Source organism: Esox lucius, chromosome 19, assembly GCF_011004845.1.
Source record: "Esox lucius isolate fEsoLuc1 chromosome 19, fEsoLuc1.pri, whole genome shotgun sequence".
Taxonomy (NCBI): domain Eukaryota; kingdom Metazoa; phylum Chordata; class Actinopteri; order Esociformes; family Esocidae; genus Esox; species Esox lucius.
Genome location: NC_047587.1, coordinates 11,869,137 through 11,890,166, shown reverse-complemented (window position 1 = coordinate 11,890,166; position 21,030 = coordinate 11,869,137). Strand labels below are relative to the sequence as shown.

Below are 21,030 nucleotides of genomic sequence, written 5' to 3'. Positions count from 1 at the left end.
AAGTTCAGTGAATAAACCACAAACCTATCCTATGTAAACTTTAACTAATTTTATATTTAAAATCTCTTACATTCATTTGGTTAAAATTCCATAGACCTACAAGCCACAGAAATATTGATTCATGACCATTTCAGTGGCCACATTCTAGGATAAATAGGATGACAACAAGTTGAAATGAATGAAGTTATATGGCAGATAGTCAAAGTGCATTCACAATCCCTGTACAGTGAGGGGAAAAATTATTTGATCCCCTGCTGATTTCGTATGTTTGCCCACTGACAAAGAAATGATCAGTCTATAATTTTAATGGTAGGTTTATTTGAACAGTGAGAGACAGAATAACAACAACAAAATCCCAGAAAAACACAAAAAAATGTATACATTTATTTGCATTTTAATGAGTGTAATAAGTATTTGATCGCCTCTCAATAAGAAGGATTTCTGGCTCCCAGGTGTCTTTTATACAGGTAACGAGCTGAGATTAGGAGAACACTCTTAAAGGGAGTGCCCATAATATCAGTTTGTGTAAAAGACACTTGTGTAAAAGACACCTGTACACAGAAGCAATCAATCAGATTCCAAACTCTCCACCATGGCCAAGACCAAAGAGCTGTCCAAGAATGTCAGGGACAAGATCGCTGGAATGGGCTACAAGACCATCGCCAAGCTGCTTGGCGAGAAGGTGACAACAGCGATTATTCGCAAATGGAAGAAACACAAAAGAACTGTCAATCTCCCTCGGTCTGGGGCTCAATGCAAGATCTCACCTTGTGGAGTTGCAATGATCATGAGAACGGTGAGGAATCAGCCCAGAACTACACAGGAGGATCTTGTCAATGATCTCAAGGCAGCTGGGACCATAGTCACCAAGAAAACAATTGCTAACACACTACGCCGTGAAGGACTGAAATCCTGCAGCGCCCGCAAGGTCCCCCTGCTCAAGAAAGCACATGTACAGGCCCGTCTAAAGTTTGCCAATGAACAACACTTTCACAACTGGGTGAAAGTGTTGTGGTCAGATGAGACCAAAATCTAGCTCTTTGGCATCAACTCAACTCACCGTGTTTGGAGGAGGAGGAATGCTGCCTATGACCCCAGGAACACCACCCCCACCGTCAAACATGGAGGTGGAAACATTATGCTTTGGGGTTTTTTTCTGCTAAGGGGACAGGACAACCTCACTGCATCAAAGGAACGATGGATGGGGCCATGTACCGTCAAATCTGGGATGAGAACCTCCTTCTCTCAGCCAGGGCATTGAAAATGGGTTGTGGATGGGTATTCCAGCATGACAATCACCCAAAACACACAGCCAAGGCAACAAAGAAGTGGCTCAAGAAGAAGCACATTAAGGTCCTGGAGTGGCCTAGCCAGTCTCCAGACCTTAATCCCATAGAAAATCTGTGGAAGGAGCTTAAGGTTTGAGTTGCCAAATGTCAGCCTTGAAACCGTAATGTCTTGGAGAAGATCAGCAAAGAGGAGTGGGACAAAATCCCTCCTGAGATGTGTGCAAACCTGGTGGCCAACTACAAGAAAAATCTGACCTCTGTGATTGGCAACAAGGGTTTTTCCACCAAGTACTAAGTCATGTTGTGCAGAGGGGTTGAATACTTATTTCACTCATTAAAATGCAAATCAATGTATAACATTTTTGACATGCATTCTTCTGGATTTTCTGTTGTTATTCTGTCTCTCACTGTTAAAATCAATTTAATCTAATTCTAATTCAAAGATTTGAATATCATTGATGTTCATATTAACATAAGACACACATTAAATATATATATTTTATCAAGAAGGGCATGAAGAACCGTAAGAGAATTCTGATTACTGCAACAAGCTAATGTCAGTCTGACATTCTTGTTACAGTTCAAATCCTAATACAACCTGATTTAAGTGTACCACTTGTCATCTGATAGGAGAATCTGAGAAACAAACAATCCACATGGAAACAGTCAGTGGACTACAGCAGCATGGTCCAGCAGTCAAAGCCACTGACTACTCTGATACACATGTACAGCTGCAGCATGAGTTTGAATCTGGTCTACTGTCGTTTCAGCAAAAAAAAACTCTATCCGCAATCTTTAATGACTTTAAATGTTCAATGAAGCATAAAATGCCTGAAAATGATTAAAATATATATCTTTATATAAAAAAGGTAAAATATTGTCCCCATGAGATTGAGTCTGGAGCCATCTTGACAGTCATGTCGTTGTCTGCTTTTTGTAAACAGACGATGGATTCTTCTGACATTGGTGTGGACGAATGGTCCGCGTTCAGGACGAAGGGTCCGCAGGACTATGTCCATAACAGTCTGGCTCTGGCAACACTAAGGTTGTTGGTTTAAATCCTCTTCTTCCTCAACTATAAAAATGTAAAAAAGACCAGATCTGGTTGGACTGTTGACGTGGTGTGTGTTCCATACATCACCTCCCCCCGGTGGTTTCCCGTTGAAGTGTCCTGACGCTCCGTTCCAGCCTCTTAGTAAACATGTGACTGGCTCTTCCACAGTAGGTGTGTTTGGTCTCCTGTAGACGGGACTCCAAAGGCTGCAGCAGATCCTGGACTAGGTTGCCCCCAAGCGGGTACTGTGGAGGAAGAGCACCGGAGTAATTTCAAGAATGCTTTTTTACATGACTTTATTTCATTTAAGTCAGCCATTCTAAGCAAGTGGAGTGAATACTGGGGTTAATCAATCCCGGCAACATTACTGTAACATATGGACAACGCTCACAATATACGATTTGCCTGTCCAAATGCGGCATGTGGAATTGTAATGTTAATGCAAAAACAAACACCAAAAGGAGAGATTTAAAAATAAAAAAAATGTCAAAGAGTGTACATGTGCCTCTCGCGGCACAGATACCGCCTTTTCTGTCCTATTCATGAATAAAGAATAAGGCTTTTTTACATTCCGTGGACGCGCCCCACTTTTACAGCCTGCACATTAAATACGAGGAAATTACCTTTTTACGAGGGCTCATTGGAACCCAGTTTGGACAGGCATTAGGTCACTCAAAGGAAGCGCACAGGCTTTATTATCTTTCATACACAACACCACGCCATAAAGCACCATTAAAGAGCTTCTATCGATTTTTATGTGGATGCTGTTGGCTGGTGGCGGGGTTGTTCGTTGTCTTGCCTTGTGCGTGCATGTATGTATGCATGCATGCGTGTGTGTGTTGATTGTCTGCATCCCATCAGGACCCAACGTAGCATCATCAGCACTAACAATTTTACAACTCTTCTGTGGGCTTTGCTCATAGCAGTAATGGTGGGGCCACTTTATTGCCCGGCAGCTTCAGTGCAAGCTGGGAGAGGCTGTCCAGGGAGAGGCACCAACTGAGGAGCTCTTTGTGTGCCGAGTGTTTCCCAATGCCTGCTACAGTTTGCGTTTCAGGCCAGATGTCCTCAAAGGACTGGAGGAAGTGGAGAGGAGACTGAAAGAGGATTAGAGAAAGGTTAAGGAGGTTTTCACACCAAAGCGGTCAGGAGCATTATATTTCCTGAGATCTGGTGTGTTTTCCTCCTTAGTTTGGTTTATTTGGCTCTGTCCACCCTCAATATGGGGGGTAAAGTTTATTTGATTGTTTGACAGCAGGCACATATAAAAACTAGGTATCATTGAAACATTCTTTGAGTAGCAACACATAAATGAATGAATCAGATGAATCATCTACTGAGGTCGTAAGGCTTCCTTAGCAAAGTTGTTGGAAGAAATACAAATGTTTGGGAAATTACCTAGCGCTTCTTGAAGAAAACAATTCTCTAATGAATTCACTCCGCCATGAACACATTCTTTTGATGCATTTCGATGCAACCAGACCAAATGAAAACCATTTCAAACTGACTGGAACTACAGCTCAGAAACAGGAATAAACCTTGCGAGTATTACCAAGGTGTAGGTAGGTATGAATAAACCTTGGGAGTATTACCAAGGTGTAGGTCGGTATGAATAAACCTTGGGAGTATTACCAAGGTGTAGGTCGGTATGAATAAACCTTGGGAGTATTACCAAGGTGTAGGTCGGTATGAATAAACCTTGGGAGTATTATCAAGGTGTAGGTCGGTATGAATAAACCTTGGGAGTATTACCAAGGTGTAGGTCGGTATGAATAAACCTTGGGAGTATTATCAAGGTGTAGGTCGGTATGAATAAACCTTGGGAGTATTACCAAAGTGTAGGTAGGTATGAATGTGTATGTGACGGATGATGGTGAGCAGCACAGTACAGGGTCCATAATGAAGCCAGCTCATTTAGTTAATGGTGGAGAACATTGGCCACAGCCACAGTAGTCTGGGTCCACAGAGGTAATGGATGGACCTCGGCTAATGAAGCTCCCCTTAATCCCTCTCCCTCCCCCCACTCAGTCAGCCCACCTCCCCATCACTCCCCCTCGTCTCTCCCTTTCTCTCTCTAGTTCTGTCCCTCCACACCCACTCACCCCGCCTCATTGTCCTCCCCCGCCCGCTGAAATCAAACACAAGAGATCGAAGGACACACAGCCGTGAGTGGGTTTGAGGAGGGAGAGAGCAGTGGTTGAGGGACTGGGTGAGGAGGGGGAGAGCAGGGCTTGAGGGAGGGGTTGAGGGACTGGGTGAGGAGGGGGTGAGGGACTGGGTGAGGAGGGGGAGAGCAGGGCTTGAGGGAGGGGTTGAGGGACTGGGTGAGGAGGGGGTGAGGGACTGGGTGAGGAGGGGGAGAGCAGGGCTTGAGGGAGGGGTTGAGGGACTGGGTGAGGAGGGGTTGAGGGACTGGATGAGGAGGGGTTGTCCGACCAGGCGTAAATATGACAGTGTTGGGTGTGATTGGAGGATATGTTGGCCAGTTCGGGCATCAGTGTGGCTTTGGAAGAGCCCAGGCAGAATGACAGACAACTTAAAGGTACTATTGATTTAGCATTTTCAGCTGGATGGGCTGAAGTCTCCCTAATAGAAAAGCAATGGCCTGAAGTGCCCTGATGATGTAATTAGTTTTACAGGAGAGGAAGACAGGAAAGGTATGTCAACACCCACACTTCTTTGAGAAACGATATGATCGGTCCAGATGATTCATAAAACTGTGTGTCAGTTTAGAAAAAAAAACTATAACACCAAGAAAACCTAATCTGTCCAGACACATTGAACAGCCGGTGCTTTTCCTAAGCCATTGCCCGTTTTACGCAGAACAAAGCGTTTAATCTTGTAAAACAAATGTCCTATCCGACAGAAGTCAGGCGGGTCCCTTTGGGTTTTGTTTGTGTTTCCTCCAGGCTGAATCACCAGGTGTGAGCGATGGTTTGGAATGTTGTTACCTTCTGGATTGCTTCGTAGACGGCTCGGAACGCCGGCTGCTTGTCGTCATGGTAAACGCCTCGGTTGCCGTGGAGAATGAAGACACCCTCCCGTTCGGCTGTGAGGCAGTTGCTGCCATAGATACAGTGGTCTGGCCGGTAGTTCCACTGGCAAGGAAACACATAGAGGCTCTCTGTAGGATGACATGGGAATAGTTAGCGGGGGGTGTTAACTGTGGCAAATCCCTATACAATGAAGCAATGTGCCAGGCTCATGTTTACCATGCATGAAATGGAAGTGAAAAGTGGTCTGAAACGAAGTGAAACAGCGAGGCAGTATCTGTACTGCTAACACCCAGACACAAGGCATTTGAAGGGGTTCAGCCCACTTACGACAGCCCCTGTGAACTTACCTGGATTGTGATGGAAGATGATGTTCAGCAGGTCCTGGTCTCCCCAGGTGATGTTTAGTTTATACTTCTGGAGGAGGGGCATCAGTAGCTCCTCCCACTGGAGCAGGACGGACGTCATATCATTCTGTTTAAGCAAGACATGGAGAGGAAAAGAAAATGTTCAGTCAACACATTCATACTTACTGAAAAAAATATTAAGGCAAAACTGAACAGCTAAACTCATGACTGAAATGAAATTGTGTAATCCTTTGTTTTACCAACGAACATAAAATTTGTGCAACCGTTCACAGTAACTGAGCAACAGATGCAGATTGCAAGAGAATGGCAACACTGACCTCTTCTGGTCAGTATTGGTGGTGCAGAGGACTTGCCTTAAAAGGGCATTCTGGGATTTTTGGCCACTGGCTCTGATGAGTCCCCGAAAATTGTGTTTAATGTCACGAAGGTCCATTACGAGCACCATGTCATTTAATCCACTCACATTCATACGTGGAATATCATGGCTAACTGAGTTATGACAGTGATTCTTGCTATACATTTTGCACATATAAAGAAGCCAAATATGGGAGGTCTAAAATTAGATTTTTGAAGCACAGAACTTCCAAGAAGAAAGCATCTATGACAATTAACCCCATTCCTTTAACATTGCGGCTTGTCCAAACCCACAAGACTATAACAGAACATAAAAAGCAATAAGGACACTTCTTCAGCACGGACCCAGATCGCCACACAAATATTTCCCTCCAAAACATTCATACAGACACAATTACCTTGAAGTATTTCTTTCTAATCCGGGTCATGTTCATGAGCATGACCCCGGAGTTGACCCCAGTCTTGCCATAGTAGGGGTGTCGGGCGAAGCGGTTGTACCAGCCGATGCGTGGCTCTTCATGCTCCGGAGCCAAGGCTGCCAACTGGGTAGAGTTGAAGAGGGCCAGCAGGGACCAGATCTCCTCCACAGGCTGAAGGAACAAGATGTCTGTGTCCACATAAAGTAAAGAGTCCACATCCTTTAGGATCAGCTGGAGACAAGAGAGATCAGAGGTCAGAAAGTCTAACAAGAACCAATCAGACCCCGGTGATCCAGTGTGGTTCTGTTGACAGAGAGAGTCTATGTGAATGCTAGGGTTGGTTATCGTTCGCATTCGAACACACAGCAGCCAATTCGCTGCTGTGGGCGAATTGGCTTTCATGCTATCAAATACGTTTCACGCTTCAGCTTGAAGAAATATTTTGTGTTTGACCAGGTGTTTCCTCAGGTTAGACGTGTTGCCATGGCCAGCTTTGCATTTCGCATCACAAATATTGCAGCGAGCGTTGTCTGTGTCAAGTTTTGAAAAGTGTAACCACACTTTAGAATGCTTTCGGCTCGCCATTCCCCTGACACTGGTGTTGAACATTGAACAAGCTGCAGGGGTGAGGTAATCTCGCTCTTGTAGTCGGGCTCTCTTTCTCTACTCTCTCACCCAGATGCGCTCTCAAGTACCGATATTTTCGACGTGAATCCGTACTCGTGGTACCGAGTTCGGTACCCAACCCTAGTGCGTGCAAGCGTGCGTTAGGGCTCCGCAGACCAAAAAACATCTGGCTTGCTCGACTTAATAGTTCTCAACCGATTCACTGACCAACATAAAAATGTGTTTCTACATAACAGACAACCCCCCCTGCATTTTCAGAAAATCACCTACATGGCCTGAGCTTGTCTGACACTTCATAAGCACACAAAGATGAAACATCACAAATGACTCAAGAGGAGCTGTATAATTATGTTATTAAATAAGGACTGAACTTTTATACCCACACCATAGCTGCAAAATGTGGCATATGATTAGGCTGCTTTAAACATTTATGCTTTTCATAATGCATGTTAACATTTTCATATTATAGAAGGTAATTTCTTCTCTGGAGTAGAAACCATCAGAATCATGACCTATGTGTATGATTTAGGACTGAATGGAAAGAATGGTACTTCGGCACACTCTAGAATACCTCTGAAGACAGCAGCTTCCACAACAATGAGCATTTGAAAAGCCCTCAGACCCCTTCACTTTTTCCACAAGGATTTAATGTAAAAAAAAAAAGGGACCATCCGGATGATCCAGAGGAGGAATGGGAGAAGGTCATGTGGTATAATGAGATAAAAATAGAGCTTTTTGGTCTAAACTCCACACGTCGTGTTTGGAGGAAGAAGAAAGATGAGTACAACCCCAAGAACACAATCCCAATCGTGAAGCATGGAGGTGGAAACATCATTCTTTGGGGATGCTTTTCTGCAAAGGGGACAGGACGACTGCACCGTATTGAGGGGAGGATGGATGGGGCCATGTATCGCGAGATCTTGGCCAACAACCTCCTTCCCTCAGTAAGAGCACTGAAGATGGGTCGTGGCTGGGTCTTCAAGCATGACAACGACCCGAAACACACAGCCAGGGCAACTAAGGAGTGGCTCCGTAAGAAGCATCTCAAGGTCCTGGAGTGGCCTAGCCAGTCTCCAGACCTGAACCCAATAGAAAATCTTTGGAGGGAGCTGAAAGTCCATATTGCCCAGCGACAGCCCCAAAACCTGAAGGATCTGGAGAAGGTCTGTATGGAGGATAGGGCCAAAATCCCTGCTGAAGTGTGTGCAAACCTGGTCAAGAACTACAGGAAACATATGATCTCTGTAATTGCAAACAAAGGTTTCTGTACCAAATATTAAGTTCTGCTTTTCTAATATATCAAATGCTTATTTCATGCAATAAAATGCAAATACCCCTCCAAGAACTGCCACCTTAACGTGGTGGAGGGGTTTGAGTACCCGAGTGACCCTAGGAGCTATGTTGTCTGGGGCTATATGCCCCTGGTAGGGTCTCCCAAGACAAACAGGTCTTAGGCGACGGGTCAGACTAAGAGCGGTTCAAAACCCCCTTAATGAAGAAAAACATTTTGAGTACCGTGACGTCGCCCGGTATGGCGCAGCCGGGGCCCCACCCTGGAGCCAGGCCCGGGGTTGGGGCTCGTATGCGAGCGCCTGGTGGCCGGGCCTTCCCCCATGGGGCCCGGCCGGGCTCAGCCAGAACGGGCGACGTGGGGCCGCCCTCCCGTGGGCTCACCACCCACAGGAGGGACCATAAGGGGCCGGTGCGAAGAGGATCGGGCGGCAGTCGAAGGCAGGGGCCTAGACAACCCGATCTCTGGACACGGAAACTGGCTCTAGGGACGTGAAATGTCACCTCGCTGGCGGGGAAGGAGCCTGAGTTGGTGCGTGAGGTTGAGAGGTTCCGATTAGAGGTAATCGGGATCACCTCTACACACGGCTTGGGCTCTGGAACCACACTCCTTGAGAGAGGATGGACTCTTCACCACTCTGGAGTTGCCCATGGTGAGAGGCGGCGGGCTGGTGTGGGTTTGCTCATAGCTCCCAAGCTCTGCCGCCATGTGTTGGAGTTTACCCCGGTGAACGAGAGGGTCGTTTCCCTGCGCCTACGGGTCGGGGATAGGTCTCTCACTGTTGTTTGTGCCTACGGGCCGAACGGCAGTGCAGAGTACCCGACCTTCTTGGAGTCTCTGGGAGGGGTGCTGGAAAGTGCTCCGACTGGGGACTCTATTGTTCTACTGGGGGACTTCAATGCCCACGTGGGCAACGACAGTGACACCTGGAGGGGCGTGATTGGGAGGAACGGCCCCCCGGATCTGAACCCGAGTGGTGTTCAATTATTGGACTTCTGTGCTAGTCACAGTTTGTCCATAACGAACACCATGTTCAAGCATAAGGGTGTCCATCAGTGCACGTGGCACCAGGACACCCTAGGCCGCAGGTCGATGATCGACTTTGTTGTCGTCTCATCTGACCTGCGGCCGTATGTCTTGGACACTCGGGTGAAGACAGGGGCGGAGCTGTCAACTGATCACCACCTGGTGGTGAGTTGGATCCGATGGCGGGGGAGGAAGCTGGACAGACTCGGCAGGCCCAAGCGTACTGTAAGGGTCTGCTGGGAACGTCTGGCCGAGTCTCCTGTCAGAGAGATCTTTAACTCCCACCTCCGGCAGAGTTTCGACTGGATCCCGAGGGAGGTTGGAGATATTGAGTCCGAGTGGACCATGTTCTCCACCGCCATTGTCGAAGCGGCCGCTCGGAGCTGTGGCCGTAAGGTCTCCGGTGCCTGTCGAGGCGGCAATCCCCGAACCCGGTGGTGGACACCGGAAGTAAGGGATGCCGTCAAGCTGAAGAAGGAGTCCTATCAGGCCTGGTTGGCTTGTGGGACTCCTGAGGCAGCTGACGGGTACCGACAGGCCAAGCGGGCTGCAGCCCGGGTGGTTGTGGAGGCAAAAACTCGGGCCTGGGAGGAGTTCGGTGAGGCCATGGAGAAGGACTATCGGCTGGCCTCGAAGAGATTCTGGCAAACCATCCGGCGCCTCAGGAGAGGGAAACAGTGCCCTACCAACGCTGTTTACAGTAGAGGTGGGCAGCTGTTGACCTCAACTGAGGATGTCGTCGGGCGGTGGAAGGAGTACTTCGAGGATCTCCTCAATCCCGCTGACACGTCTTCCATTGAGGAAGCAGAGGATGAGGGCTCAGAGGTGGACTCGTCCATCACCCGGGCTGAAGTCACTGAGGTGGTCAAGAAACTCCTCGGTGGCAAGGCACCGGGGGTGGATGAGATCCGCCCTGAGTACCTCAAGTCTCTGGATGTTGTGGGGCTGTCTTGGTTGACACGCCTGTGCAACATCGCGTGGCGGTCGGGGACAGTGCCTCTGGGATGGCAGACCGGGGTGGTGGTCCCTCTTTTTAAGAAGGGGGACCGGAGGGTGTGTTCCAACTATAGGGGGATCACACTTCTCAGCCTCCCCGGGAAAGTCTATGCCAGGGTTCTGGAGAGGAGAATACGGCCGATAGTAGAACCTCGGATTCAGGAGGAACAGTGTGGTTTTCGTCCGGGCCGTGGAACACTGGACCAGCTCTATACCCTCTACGGGGTGTTGGAGGGTTCATGGGAGTTTGCCCAACCAATCCACATGTGTTTTGTGGATTTGGAGAAAGCATTCGACTGTGTCCCTCGCGGCATCTTGTGGAGGGTGCTTGGGGAATATGGGGTCCTGGGTCCTTTGCTAAGGGCTGTCAGGTCCCTGTACAACCGAAGCAGGAGCTTGGTCCGCATTGCCGGCAGTAAGTCAGACTTGTTCCCAGTGCATGTTGGACTCCGGCAGGGCTGCCCTTTGTCACCGGTTCTGTTCGTAATTTTTATGGACAGAATTTCTAGGCGCAGCCAGGGGCCGGAGGGTGTCAGGTTTGGGGACCACACAATTTCGTCTCTGCTCTTTGCAGATGATGTTGTCGTGTTGGCCCCTTTTAACCAGGACCTTCAGCATGCACTGGGACGGTTTGCAGCCGAGTGTGAAGCGGTGGGGATGAAAATCAGTACCTCCAAATCTGAGGCCATGGTCCTCAGTCGGAAAAGGGTGGCTTGCCCACTTCAGGTTGGTGGAGAGTGCCTGCCTCAAGTGGAGGAGTTTAAGTATCTAGGGGTCTTGTTCACGAGTGAGGGAAGGATGGAACGGGAGATTGACAGACGGATCGGTGCAGCTTCTGCAGTAATGCAGTCGATGTATCGGTCTGTCGTGGTGAAGAAAGAGCTGAGCCGCAAGGCGAAGCTCTCGATTTACCAGTCAATCTACGTTCCTACTCTCACCTATGGTCATGAGCTTTGGGTCATGACCGAAAGGACAAGATCCCGGATACAGGCGGCCGAAATGAGCTTTCTCCGCAGGGTGGCCGGGCGATCCCTTAGAGATAGGGTGAGAAGCTCGGTCACCCGGGAGGAGCTCAGAGTAGAGCCGCTGCTCCTCCACATCGAGAGGGGTCAGCTGAGGTGGCTTGGGCATCTTTTTCGGATGCCTCCGGAACGCCTTCCTGGGAAGGTGTTCCGGTCCCGTCCCACCGGGAAGAGACCCCGGGGAAGACCTAGGACACGCTGGAGGGACTATGTCTCCCGGCTGGCCTGGGAACGCCTCGGTGTCCCCCCGGAAGAGCTAGAGGAAGTGTCTGGGGAGAGGGAAGTCTGGGCATCCCTGCTTAGACTGCTGCCCCCGCGACCCGGCCCCGGATAAAGCGGGAGAAGATGGAAAATGCAAATAAATTACTTAAAAATCATACAATGTAATTTTCTGGATTTCTCCTCTCTCAGTTGAAGTGTACCTATGATAAAAATTACAGACCTCTACATGCTTTGTAAGTAGGAAAACCTGCAAAATTGGCAGTGTATCAAATACTTGTTCTCCCCACTGTATACTCATTTCATCACATTTATAATTCAAAAAAATGCATAAAAAGATACGTCAACAAAACATTAACTCATTCATCCCTAGGGAACAAGGCTGGTCCATCTTAGTTACTAGGTAAGTCATGCAATCACCCAATGGGCATCTGCAATTCAATTCCTGATCAGTACAGTCAAGGGCCCTGAAGACGGACTGTCAGCGACCCGCTTGGCTGTCATGCAGACCAGTTGCTGTTTGTTATTGGCATTACTGGTCAGGGACTGTTTGTGAAAGTAGTCAGTGCCCGGGAACTTACGACAGACGACAGTGCATCGGAGTTCTATTGAAGTCGAAACAGGTAAATTCTTTTTTGCACTGAGCAAAATTTTTATTTTTATTGAAAAACAATACCAACAGCACGCGCCAAGAGCTGAAACGTAGTTGTGTGTGTCAGATTACAAAACAACTGGAGGATGTCGATAGTATAATGCAGAGGTGGGGGACTCGAGTCACATGACTTGACTCGAGTCACAATTTTCAGGACTTGTGACTTGCTTGATTAAAGTATGAAAATGACTTGACTTGACTTTGACTTGAGAAAAAGTTGCTTGAGACTTGACTTGAAGTGGAAGACTCGACAATGACTTGAACTTATAATAAACAAACAGCAATACAATTATTTTACATGGGCAGCACTAATCAGCGTATGTGCCTTTAACGCTGCACAATTCAAACCGCGCCAAACATGGCAGACAGTAACATTAGTCGAGCTCCACAAATAGTATCGTTTGGATACAAGGACTTTGAACTGGACCGTGTGAATAAAAAAAGATTTGCCAGATGCTAAATATGCAACAACGTCAAATTTCATTCGTCATTTTAAGAACCACAAGGAAAGGTAAGAAAGTAATCTCTTTATATTCAGTTTCACTAAGATCTATAACGATTAAGTTACTAATGTAATGAATTAATCTTTGGTTTGTCATAATTTGGCCTTGGTTGCATATTATGTTTGTTTTTTTCTTGTTAGAAATGTGACCATTATCATTACTGAATATGTCTGGTAAATAGATGTAAGGGAATTTGACTATAACAGTGGCATAGCCTGAATTTCAATGTTGATGGGCATCTTAAAATGAGCGGGCATGTATATTATTACACGTAGGCTATAATGTCTGTATTAAATGTGCGCATTTTCAAGTGTTAGTGGACTGCGCGTGGAAACTAAAAAGCATTGTGCTTATACCATAACAGTTAACTTTACTGCATGAAAGGCTAACATGGAGGCGCCAATGTGATTACTAGCACCTAAACATTTCGAAGAGTTTTATTTTTTTTACTCATACAGACAAGAATAATTACAGCGTAATTACATATTAGGCAGTTTTTCAGTCACAATAATTAGTTTATAAGGTTGTTATTATTAGCCCTTATTACATGGATTGTCTGAATTCCAGTGCAGAATGCGTGTTATTTCTTGATAACAGACCGCTGCCATGAAAAACAGCACGTTGCTATGGACGCAGCAGGATTCTAACCAGAGATGGAACGGTATTTGATTTTGAAATCGAGCTTCGCACCGAGCGCACGTCAGAAACAGAGGACAGTGTGTGTGTGTGTGTGTTCATCTCTTTAGTACTGTGACTTGACTTGAAACTTATAAGGACTCGACTTGACTTGCTTAGGGTGAACCCTTGACTTGACTTGCTTGATTTATCTGAACTGTGACTTGAGACTTGACTCGAGACTTGATGGTTAAGACTTGAGACTTGTTTGGACTTGACCATGTGTGACTTGTCCCCATCTCTGGTATAATGTGATTATAATTTTTTTCAACCTCTCTTTGTTTTGTTTGGGACAGTGACTTGCTAGTTTTATTAGTCCGATTTGACTTTTTACTGGCCCAGGGCCATCGTTATTGTCGAGCCCTGCACTGTTAATAGGTCCAGTGATACAAATGCGAATCAGGCAGGTGTCTTGGAAACCAAATATAATTTTTTACTGCACGACTACCAAAAGTCTTGGTCCAACCAACAACCGGTCGATTAAAACGGGGTCATCCTAAGAGTATGTGTATGAGTGACAGACAGTATGTTTACTCACCGGCAGAAAGAGCCTCTGGGACGCGCATGGTTTGAAGAGCTTCTTCCACTCCTTAGCATTGTCACTGGGGAAGGTGATCTGATAGATGGTGAAGATAAACCTGCTGCCCACAGTTGGCCAGGAGTCCAGCTTCAGGACAAACACAGAGCAGACAGTTTAGAGAGACAGGAAGTAAAACGGGACAAACACAGAGCAGACACAGGGAAGTTGAAACAAACAAAGTCAAAGATGACAAAAAAAGGTGAGTTGAGGAGGGACAGACGGGAAATCAAACAGCTCTCTCTGACAGTCAGGTATAAACTAGAGGGCGACACGCAAACAGGACTCTTGCAGAACCAACAGCATTTGTGTGGAACACAGGTCATATTCTAGAGTCATATTCTGGGGAGGACAGGGTTAATAGTCCACAGTAATTGTCAGTAAAGTAATTTGTGTTGTACTTTGGAGAATATATCTTCAGTCAGTATTATTTGTATTACTGTATGTTTTTAACAGCAGGGAATTGAAAAGTGGCTAGCGATCTCGAGCTAAAAACTCAGCCAGTGCTATGAAAATTAGAGCATGCTGGGATGTGCAGGGATTTTTGTGCAAAAAAAAATTCCTGGCATTTTCTAAGTTGCCCACCCATGTCAACCTATAGTGCAGGGTATTAAAATCTTACCCTACAAAGTCCAGAGCCAGATGATTTTCTGTTCTACCTCATCATTAATTCCACCCACCTGGTGTACCAGGTCTAAATAAGTCCCTGATTAGAGGGCAGAACTGTCCTGGAGGCAGAGAGTTGAGTTTAAGAGAGCCAGAACGAAGAACTAGTTTGTCAGCATTTCTGTTGTCTAATCCCATCCGACTGTCCGTAAGGTTTTTGTCCAGTTCAAGATCTTTTCGGTCTTGCCAGTTCCTACAATCATTGCCAAGGTAACTTGAGAATCTCGATTAAGCTGGAATTTATTTGTCCAGGTTAATGTGTCCGCAGAACCGGCCATTACTGCTCATATCCCATCACCTTATATGGATGTACTGTGGATATAAAAAGTCTATACACCCCTGTTAAAATGCCAGGTTCTTGTGATGTAAAAGAATGAGATAAATCAGAACTTTTTCCACTTTTAATGTGACCTATAATGTGAACAATTCAAGTGAAAAACAATTCAAGGGGAAAAATACAGCATTCAAGTCTTTTTGTGCTTTGGGTCGTTGTCATGCTGAAAGGTGAACTTCCTCTTCATCTTCAGGTTTCTAACAGATGCCTGAAGGTTTTGTGCCAAAATTGCCTGGTATTTGGAGCTGTTCATAATTCCCTCCACCCTGACTAAGGCCGCCCCGGTTCCAGCTGAAGAAAAACAGCCCCAAAGCATGATGCTGCCACCACCATGCTTCACTGTAGATATGGTGTTCTTTGGGTGTTGTGCAGTGTTGTTTCTGCGCCAAGCTTATCTTTTGGAACTATGGCCAAAAAGTTCAACCTTGGTTTTATCAGACCATAACACATTTTCCAACATGCTGTTGGGGGACTTGTTTTTGCAAACTTCAGCCGGGCTTGGATATTTTTCTTTGTAAGAAAAGGCTTCCGTCATGCCACCCTACCACATTCATATGAACAATACGGGAGATGGTTGTCGCATGTAGCACACAGCCAGCACTTGCCAGAAATTCCTGCAGTTCTTTTAATGCCGCTGTAGGCCTCTTGGAAGACTCCCTGACCAGTTCTCATCTTTTCATACATTTTGGAGGGACATCCAGTTCTTGGCAATGCCTCTGTTGTGCAATATTTTCTCCATTTGATGATGACTGTCTTCACTAAGTGATTCAGGTTCTATTCAAACTTAAGAGTTGGCTACACAGCACCTACAGATTTGAAAGAAGGTTACCAAGACCCCACCATTAACTGTCATTCTCCCACTGGTTCCAGTTCTCCAAACTTACAGCCTCTCTGAAGCTGCCGTGTAGGTGGTCCTCAGCAAATATGTGGAAGTGAAGTGGTCGGGTGCTAAAGAGCAGGGAAGATTTGAGCATGGTGAGGGTCTCCTCTAGCCTGGGACCACAGGCCACCACAGCCAGATGCATCCGTTCATCATGGGTCTTTGTGACGCTGGCAGAAGCAGTCTTCTCCCTAAGAAAGGAATAGATAATAAATGTGAGAGGCACACTAAGAGGTTAGGCCCAAATCAAAAGGCAATTTGGAAGGCCACTGCCTGCACACTCCGACGTAATAAAGCATTGGATTGGGGTAAGCGGTAAGCTTTGGCTATATACAGTTGTGCTCAAAAGTTTGCATATCCTTGGAGAATTGGGAATATATGTACCATTTGTAAAGAAAAAATGAGTGAGCAGGCAAAACATGTCCTTTTTTTCTCATGGGATTCACATTCAAATGTAGGTCATAACAGAATGGCACAATCATAAAACAAAACATGGCAACAAAGAAAAAAAAAAAACTGACCCCTGTTCAAAAGTCTGCATAACGTTAATTCTTAATAGTGTGTATTGCCCCCTTTAGCATCAATGACAGCGTGCAGTCTTTTGTAATAGTTTTTTAATTCTTGCAGGTGGTATAGCTGCCCATTTGTCTTGGCAAAATGCCCCCAGGTCATGCAAAGTCTTTGGTCTTCTTGCATGAATGGCACGTTTGAGATCTCAATCAATCAATCAATCAATCAAAATTTATTTATAAAGCGCTTTTTACAACAGCAGTTGTCACAAAGTGCTTTACAGAGACACCCGGCCTTAAACCCCAAGGAGCAAACAACAGTAGTGTTGAATTTCAGTGGCTAGGAAAAACTCCCTAAGAAGGTCGAATTTTAGGAAGAAAAAATTACTCTCCCCAGAGTGGCTTGATGATATTAAGGTCAGGAGACTGATGTCCACTCCAGAACCTTCACCTTTTTCTGCTGTAACCACTGAAGGGTCAACTTGGCCTGGTGCTTAGGGTCATTGTCATGCTGGAAAGTCCAAGAGTGTCCCATGCGCAGCTTTCATTCAGAAAAATGCAAATTGTCTGCCAGTATTTTCTGATAACATGATGCATACATCTTGCCATAATTTTTCACAAGATTCCCGTGCCTTTAGAGCTCACACACCCCCAAAACATCAGTGAGCCACCACCATGCTTCACAGTGGGGATGGTATTCTGTTCACTATAGGCCTTGTTGACCCCTTTCCAAACATAGCACTTATGGTTATGACCGTAAAGCACGATTTTGGTCTCTTCACTCAAAATGAGTGTGCCAGAAGCTGTGAGGCATGTCAAGTTGATGTTGGGAATATTTTAACCAGGTATTTTTTGTGGTACTGGCGCAGTAAAGGCTTCTTTCTGTCAATGCAACCATGCAGCTTATTTTTGTTCAAGTATCGTCCATGAGTGATTTCTGTTATCATTATGATTTAAAATGGAGCCAAAGAACTATGTGATAATAAATGGCTTCAAATGTTCACTACCCTTAAATAAAATCGTTTTAGTTTTTTTGCATGATCAGTCATATTTTCAAAATCAATGTGAAGATTTCACAATTTCTGCCAGGGTATGTAAACTTATGAGCACAACTGTTTTCTCCCCTCCCAATTTTTTGAAGTGGAAATTGCAGTTATGGCAATTCTCATCCTCAGCAACAGCCAGCGGATTTGGGAGAGTTGAAGATCAAGACATGTCCACGATGCACTTCCTTCCAGGATATTTTTCTTATCAAACTACTTGCTCAATGAAAAGTATTCAACAGTAGCTACCTGTTTGGAAATTACATTCACCAGAAAATAAGTGTCGGACTGACAATCTTGTCTAACATGCACATAAGTCTCATCACAGGTCAGAATGATGAATTACATTTTTTTAAACATACTTTATATTTGTCTGCTATTTTTTATCCATAGGGACGTTGGACTTTCAGTATGCTGGTCTGTATATGATTTTGCTCTCTGTATTCACGGTTCTAACAAGGGCTGAGCGAAACTTGAACCTATAAGACACAGCATACTGTAAGGGAACTTTGTTGATGACCTTTGTTTAGGAATTGGCCAAGAAGTGTAATGTCCCAGGAGTTTTAAAACACAAACCATAATTACAAGACGATACAAGCGATAAACCAACTGGCACCCCATAAGGCTGGTTACTTCACCACACAGACAAATGATGCAGTAACGTTAAGGACAACTGTAACTAACATGCTGGCTTGCAGAGACAGATACATCTTTTCTAAAGCAGACCTTCAGGAAACCAGTCAGATGCCCTAACCACTAAGCCAACCTAAGTTGGCATACTCATTTACCAGGCTAGAATTACTAAGCTAGAGGTTGAAAGATAAGTTCAGTGACCACTGCTTTTCAAGGGGTTGCCCCAACCAAGCCTACCTAGGAGATGGTTCCAACAAGCAGTTCATTCCACAAACATCTGGGGAGAGTCTCCAATAGGGATTCCAGTAAGTCACTGACAACGCATCATTACACCTGACAGAACAAGAAGAGGAAAATGCCTTTTGGATCCTTGATGACTTCATCTATAACAGGGATATAATGGAGAGCTAGATAGTACCCAACAATCTAACACCTTTGAGTTTGTCTGCTAGCTATAGAACTCTTTTATTACAAAAGACATACTTATATTTAAGATTTTAATTTAGCTGTGACTGTAGACAAGACATTGCTAAAAAGGTAAGCCAAATAATGCTGTACTGTATGTGTACTAGCTATTCTCGTCAAATGTACTACGCGGAGTAAAACAAAATCTCCCACCTAAAATGAACGTTGATCAAAAATAAATAATCCGATTTTATCTGAAATCCCTTTTCAGAGTAAATTCTAGTTCAGTTCAACCTGTAGCTACGGTGCTATGAAAACATCTGAATTCGTACATATTCATCAGACTTTACTGGGCAAGATTTCATCAATAAAATCAATCAACCAAGTTAATGTACTACAGTACAGTAGCTACTTGAGTTGATATAGCATGTTAGCTAGGTAGCCTAACTAGCAACGTAACTAAACGTTGGTTATTTTACAGTACATGGCTGAGTTCGGTCGCGTTACTGCACCTAGCTAAAAAACATAAACAGCAGTATTTTACAGTACCTGTCATGTTCTTTTTGGTAAGCTCCTCCACCGTTCCTGACTATGTTCCATGCTATGTCATGGGGTTGTTTGCCACTGGATTGTTTTGTTCTTCTGTCTGCCCGTCCGTCATCTTTCGACTCCAAGGACGAGGCTACTGGTAGTTGATTAAAGGCATACAGCACCGATAATACAGCGAAGACCATGCACAACAGAACTGCATGAAGATAACATCGCATTTTGTGAATAACAAGTATAGTTACTGCGGTAACATTCTTTTAAATATATAAGGCTACATTGGCAGGCTAGCATGCTAACCAACTTAACTTGCTAGTGGGTTTACATTAAATCTGAACCCCACCTGTCAAGAAAACCAAAGAAGCTTGATCAAGAACCGTGACAGCCTACTTAATTTCTACTCAGATCTGCTTATGGCTCCGCCCCGCGGATGGGGTTCAAGGAGCCCATTAGGTATTACTATTTAAAAAAACAATACCAGGCTAATCCGTTCCTTCAATTTTTTTTATCCATTCTCTCAAAGTATCGCATGTTTCCTATTATGTTCAATCCGTTAACACAATTTGTTGGTATTAATTCCATTATAACGTGCATTTTCTAAAACATTAGGCATTTCGAATACATTTGGTATTTCAATACCAGATTGAAGAATTACATTAACACGGATCTATCCATAAGTACATGCCCTTGAATCTGAAGGTTTAGTTTATTTTTTAAGGATCTCAACAGCTACACCTGTTGGGGTCAACAAAAAACATCAAACACATAACAAGCAGACTAGTTATAGATAAGACAACATGCTATTGATTACATTACATGCACTTTAAATATTTTTTAATATAATTTTACAAATCATGTAATTACAAATTAATAAAATATTATTCATACACTATTGATTTATACAAATTAATACAGTACACATACATTTTAACTTCAGAAAGAGAATAGGTGCTGTGATACAATATGTAATCTTATTTTTTGCAGAGCTTTCCATGATATTGCACAATTCATAACTGACTGATATTGGATTTGGCTCCAGTGAAGAAACTGATTGTAGTGTATCTGGGGTATTTATGTTTGTGCATGCAAACATATTACACAGCATTTCTTAACACAAGAATGTTGACTACAGAAGTATTCAACCTCTCAAATGAATGAATATAAAAAGAACGTATTAAATAAAAAAAGTTGAAGGAATGGATAAAAAAATAAGTTTAGGGAATGGATTAAGAAGTTGAGGCAATGGGTAAAAAAAGTTGAGAATGGATTAAAAACATTGAGGGAACCAATTATACTTTATGAGCCCAAAGGGGCTCTGTACTGTACCCATTTCTTTCAGCAGACCCGACTCAGTTTCAGTCAGTCCTACCCCTATCCACCTAGCTCAAAACATTATTTTGTGATTTTCTCTCTAAAATACTTCACAATTAGGAGATAGAAATGCCTTTGGTCAATCAACAGAGAATGTAACACACAGCAGACTTCAATCCAATGGTGTTCACGTTGTCATGCTGCTTCTCATAATTAAGTTCACCGTCACAATATTACAGAAGAAGTTGCATATAGAGATTAGGAAAGATGAGCCAATCTCCATCCAAAAGGTGTCTATTTATTTATACCCGTTATGAGAAGTCATGCCAACAGCTAGTCTTCCCAGGGTCCAACACTTCACAGGTAAACAAAGACTTACAATACATAATTATTTAACATAAAAATGTTAGATGTTACATAAAAAAAAAAAAAATTGACAAATGGTACATACAATTGTTTTGAAACAGTACAAAGGAAAAGTAACGCTTGCCTTCACCGTCCCCTTCGTTAGAGGTGTTGTGATTTTAATTCTCACTCAAGGTCCTTTAGGTCACTGATTGGCAACTTCAGTCACGGAGGGCTAAAATACTTTTGTTTCCTGAATGCTAGTTAATTCTACTTCCCCGGGTGTCCCAGGT

General features: G+C 44.5%; 1 protein-coding gene across 2 annotated transcripts; it reads right to left on the bottom strand.

Annotated features, from left to right (window-relative positions):
* Positions 1-1,632: 1,632 nt before the first annotated feature.
* On the bottom strand, positions 1,633-19,464 carry LOC105018285 (glucoside xylosyltransferase 1). Of its 2 annotated transcripts, XM_010883586.3 has the most exons (8): positions 19,085-19,464; positions 18,368-18,463; positions 15,950-16,136; positions 14,027-14,155; positions 6,457-6,708; positions 5,687-5,810; positions 5,295-5,467; positions 1,633-2,588 (listed from the first exon to the last, which is right to left on the bottom strand). In XM_010883586.3, the coding sequence occupies exons 1-8, from the start codon at positions 19,300-19,302 to the stop codon at positions 2,427-2,429; spliced, it is 1,341 nt and encodes a 446-aa protein (XP_010881888.1). In that variant the 5' UTR covers positions 19,303-19,464; the 3' UTR covers positions 1,633-2,426. The 2 variants fall into 2 exon arrangements, with proteins under 2 accessions (XP_010881888.1, XP_010881889.1); XM_010883587.3 differs by lacking the exon at positions 18,368-18,463 and having other exon boundaries at positions 19,085-19,462.
* Positions 19,465-21,030: the final 1,566 nt, after the last annotated feature.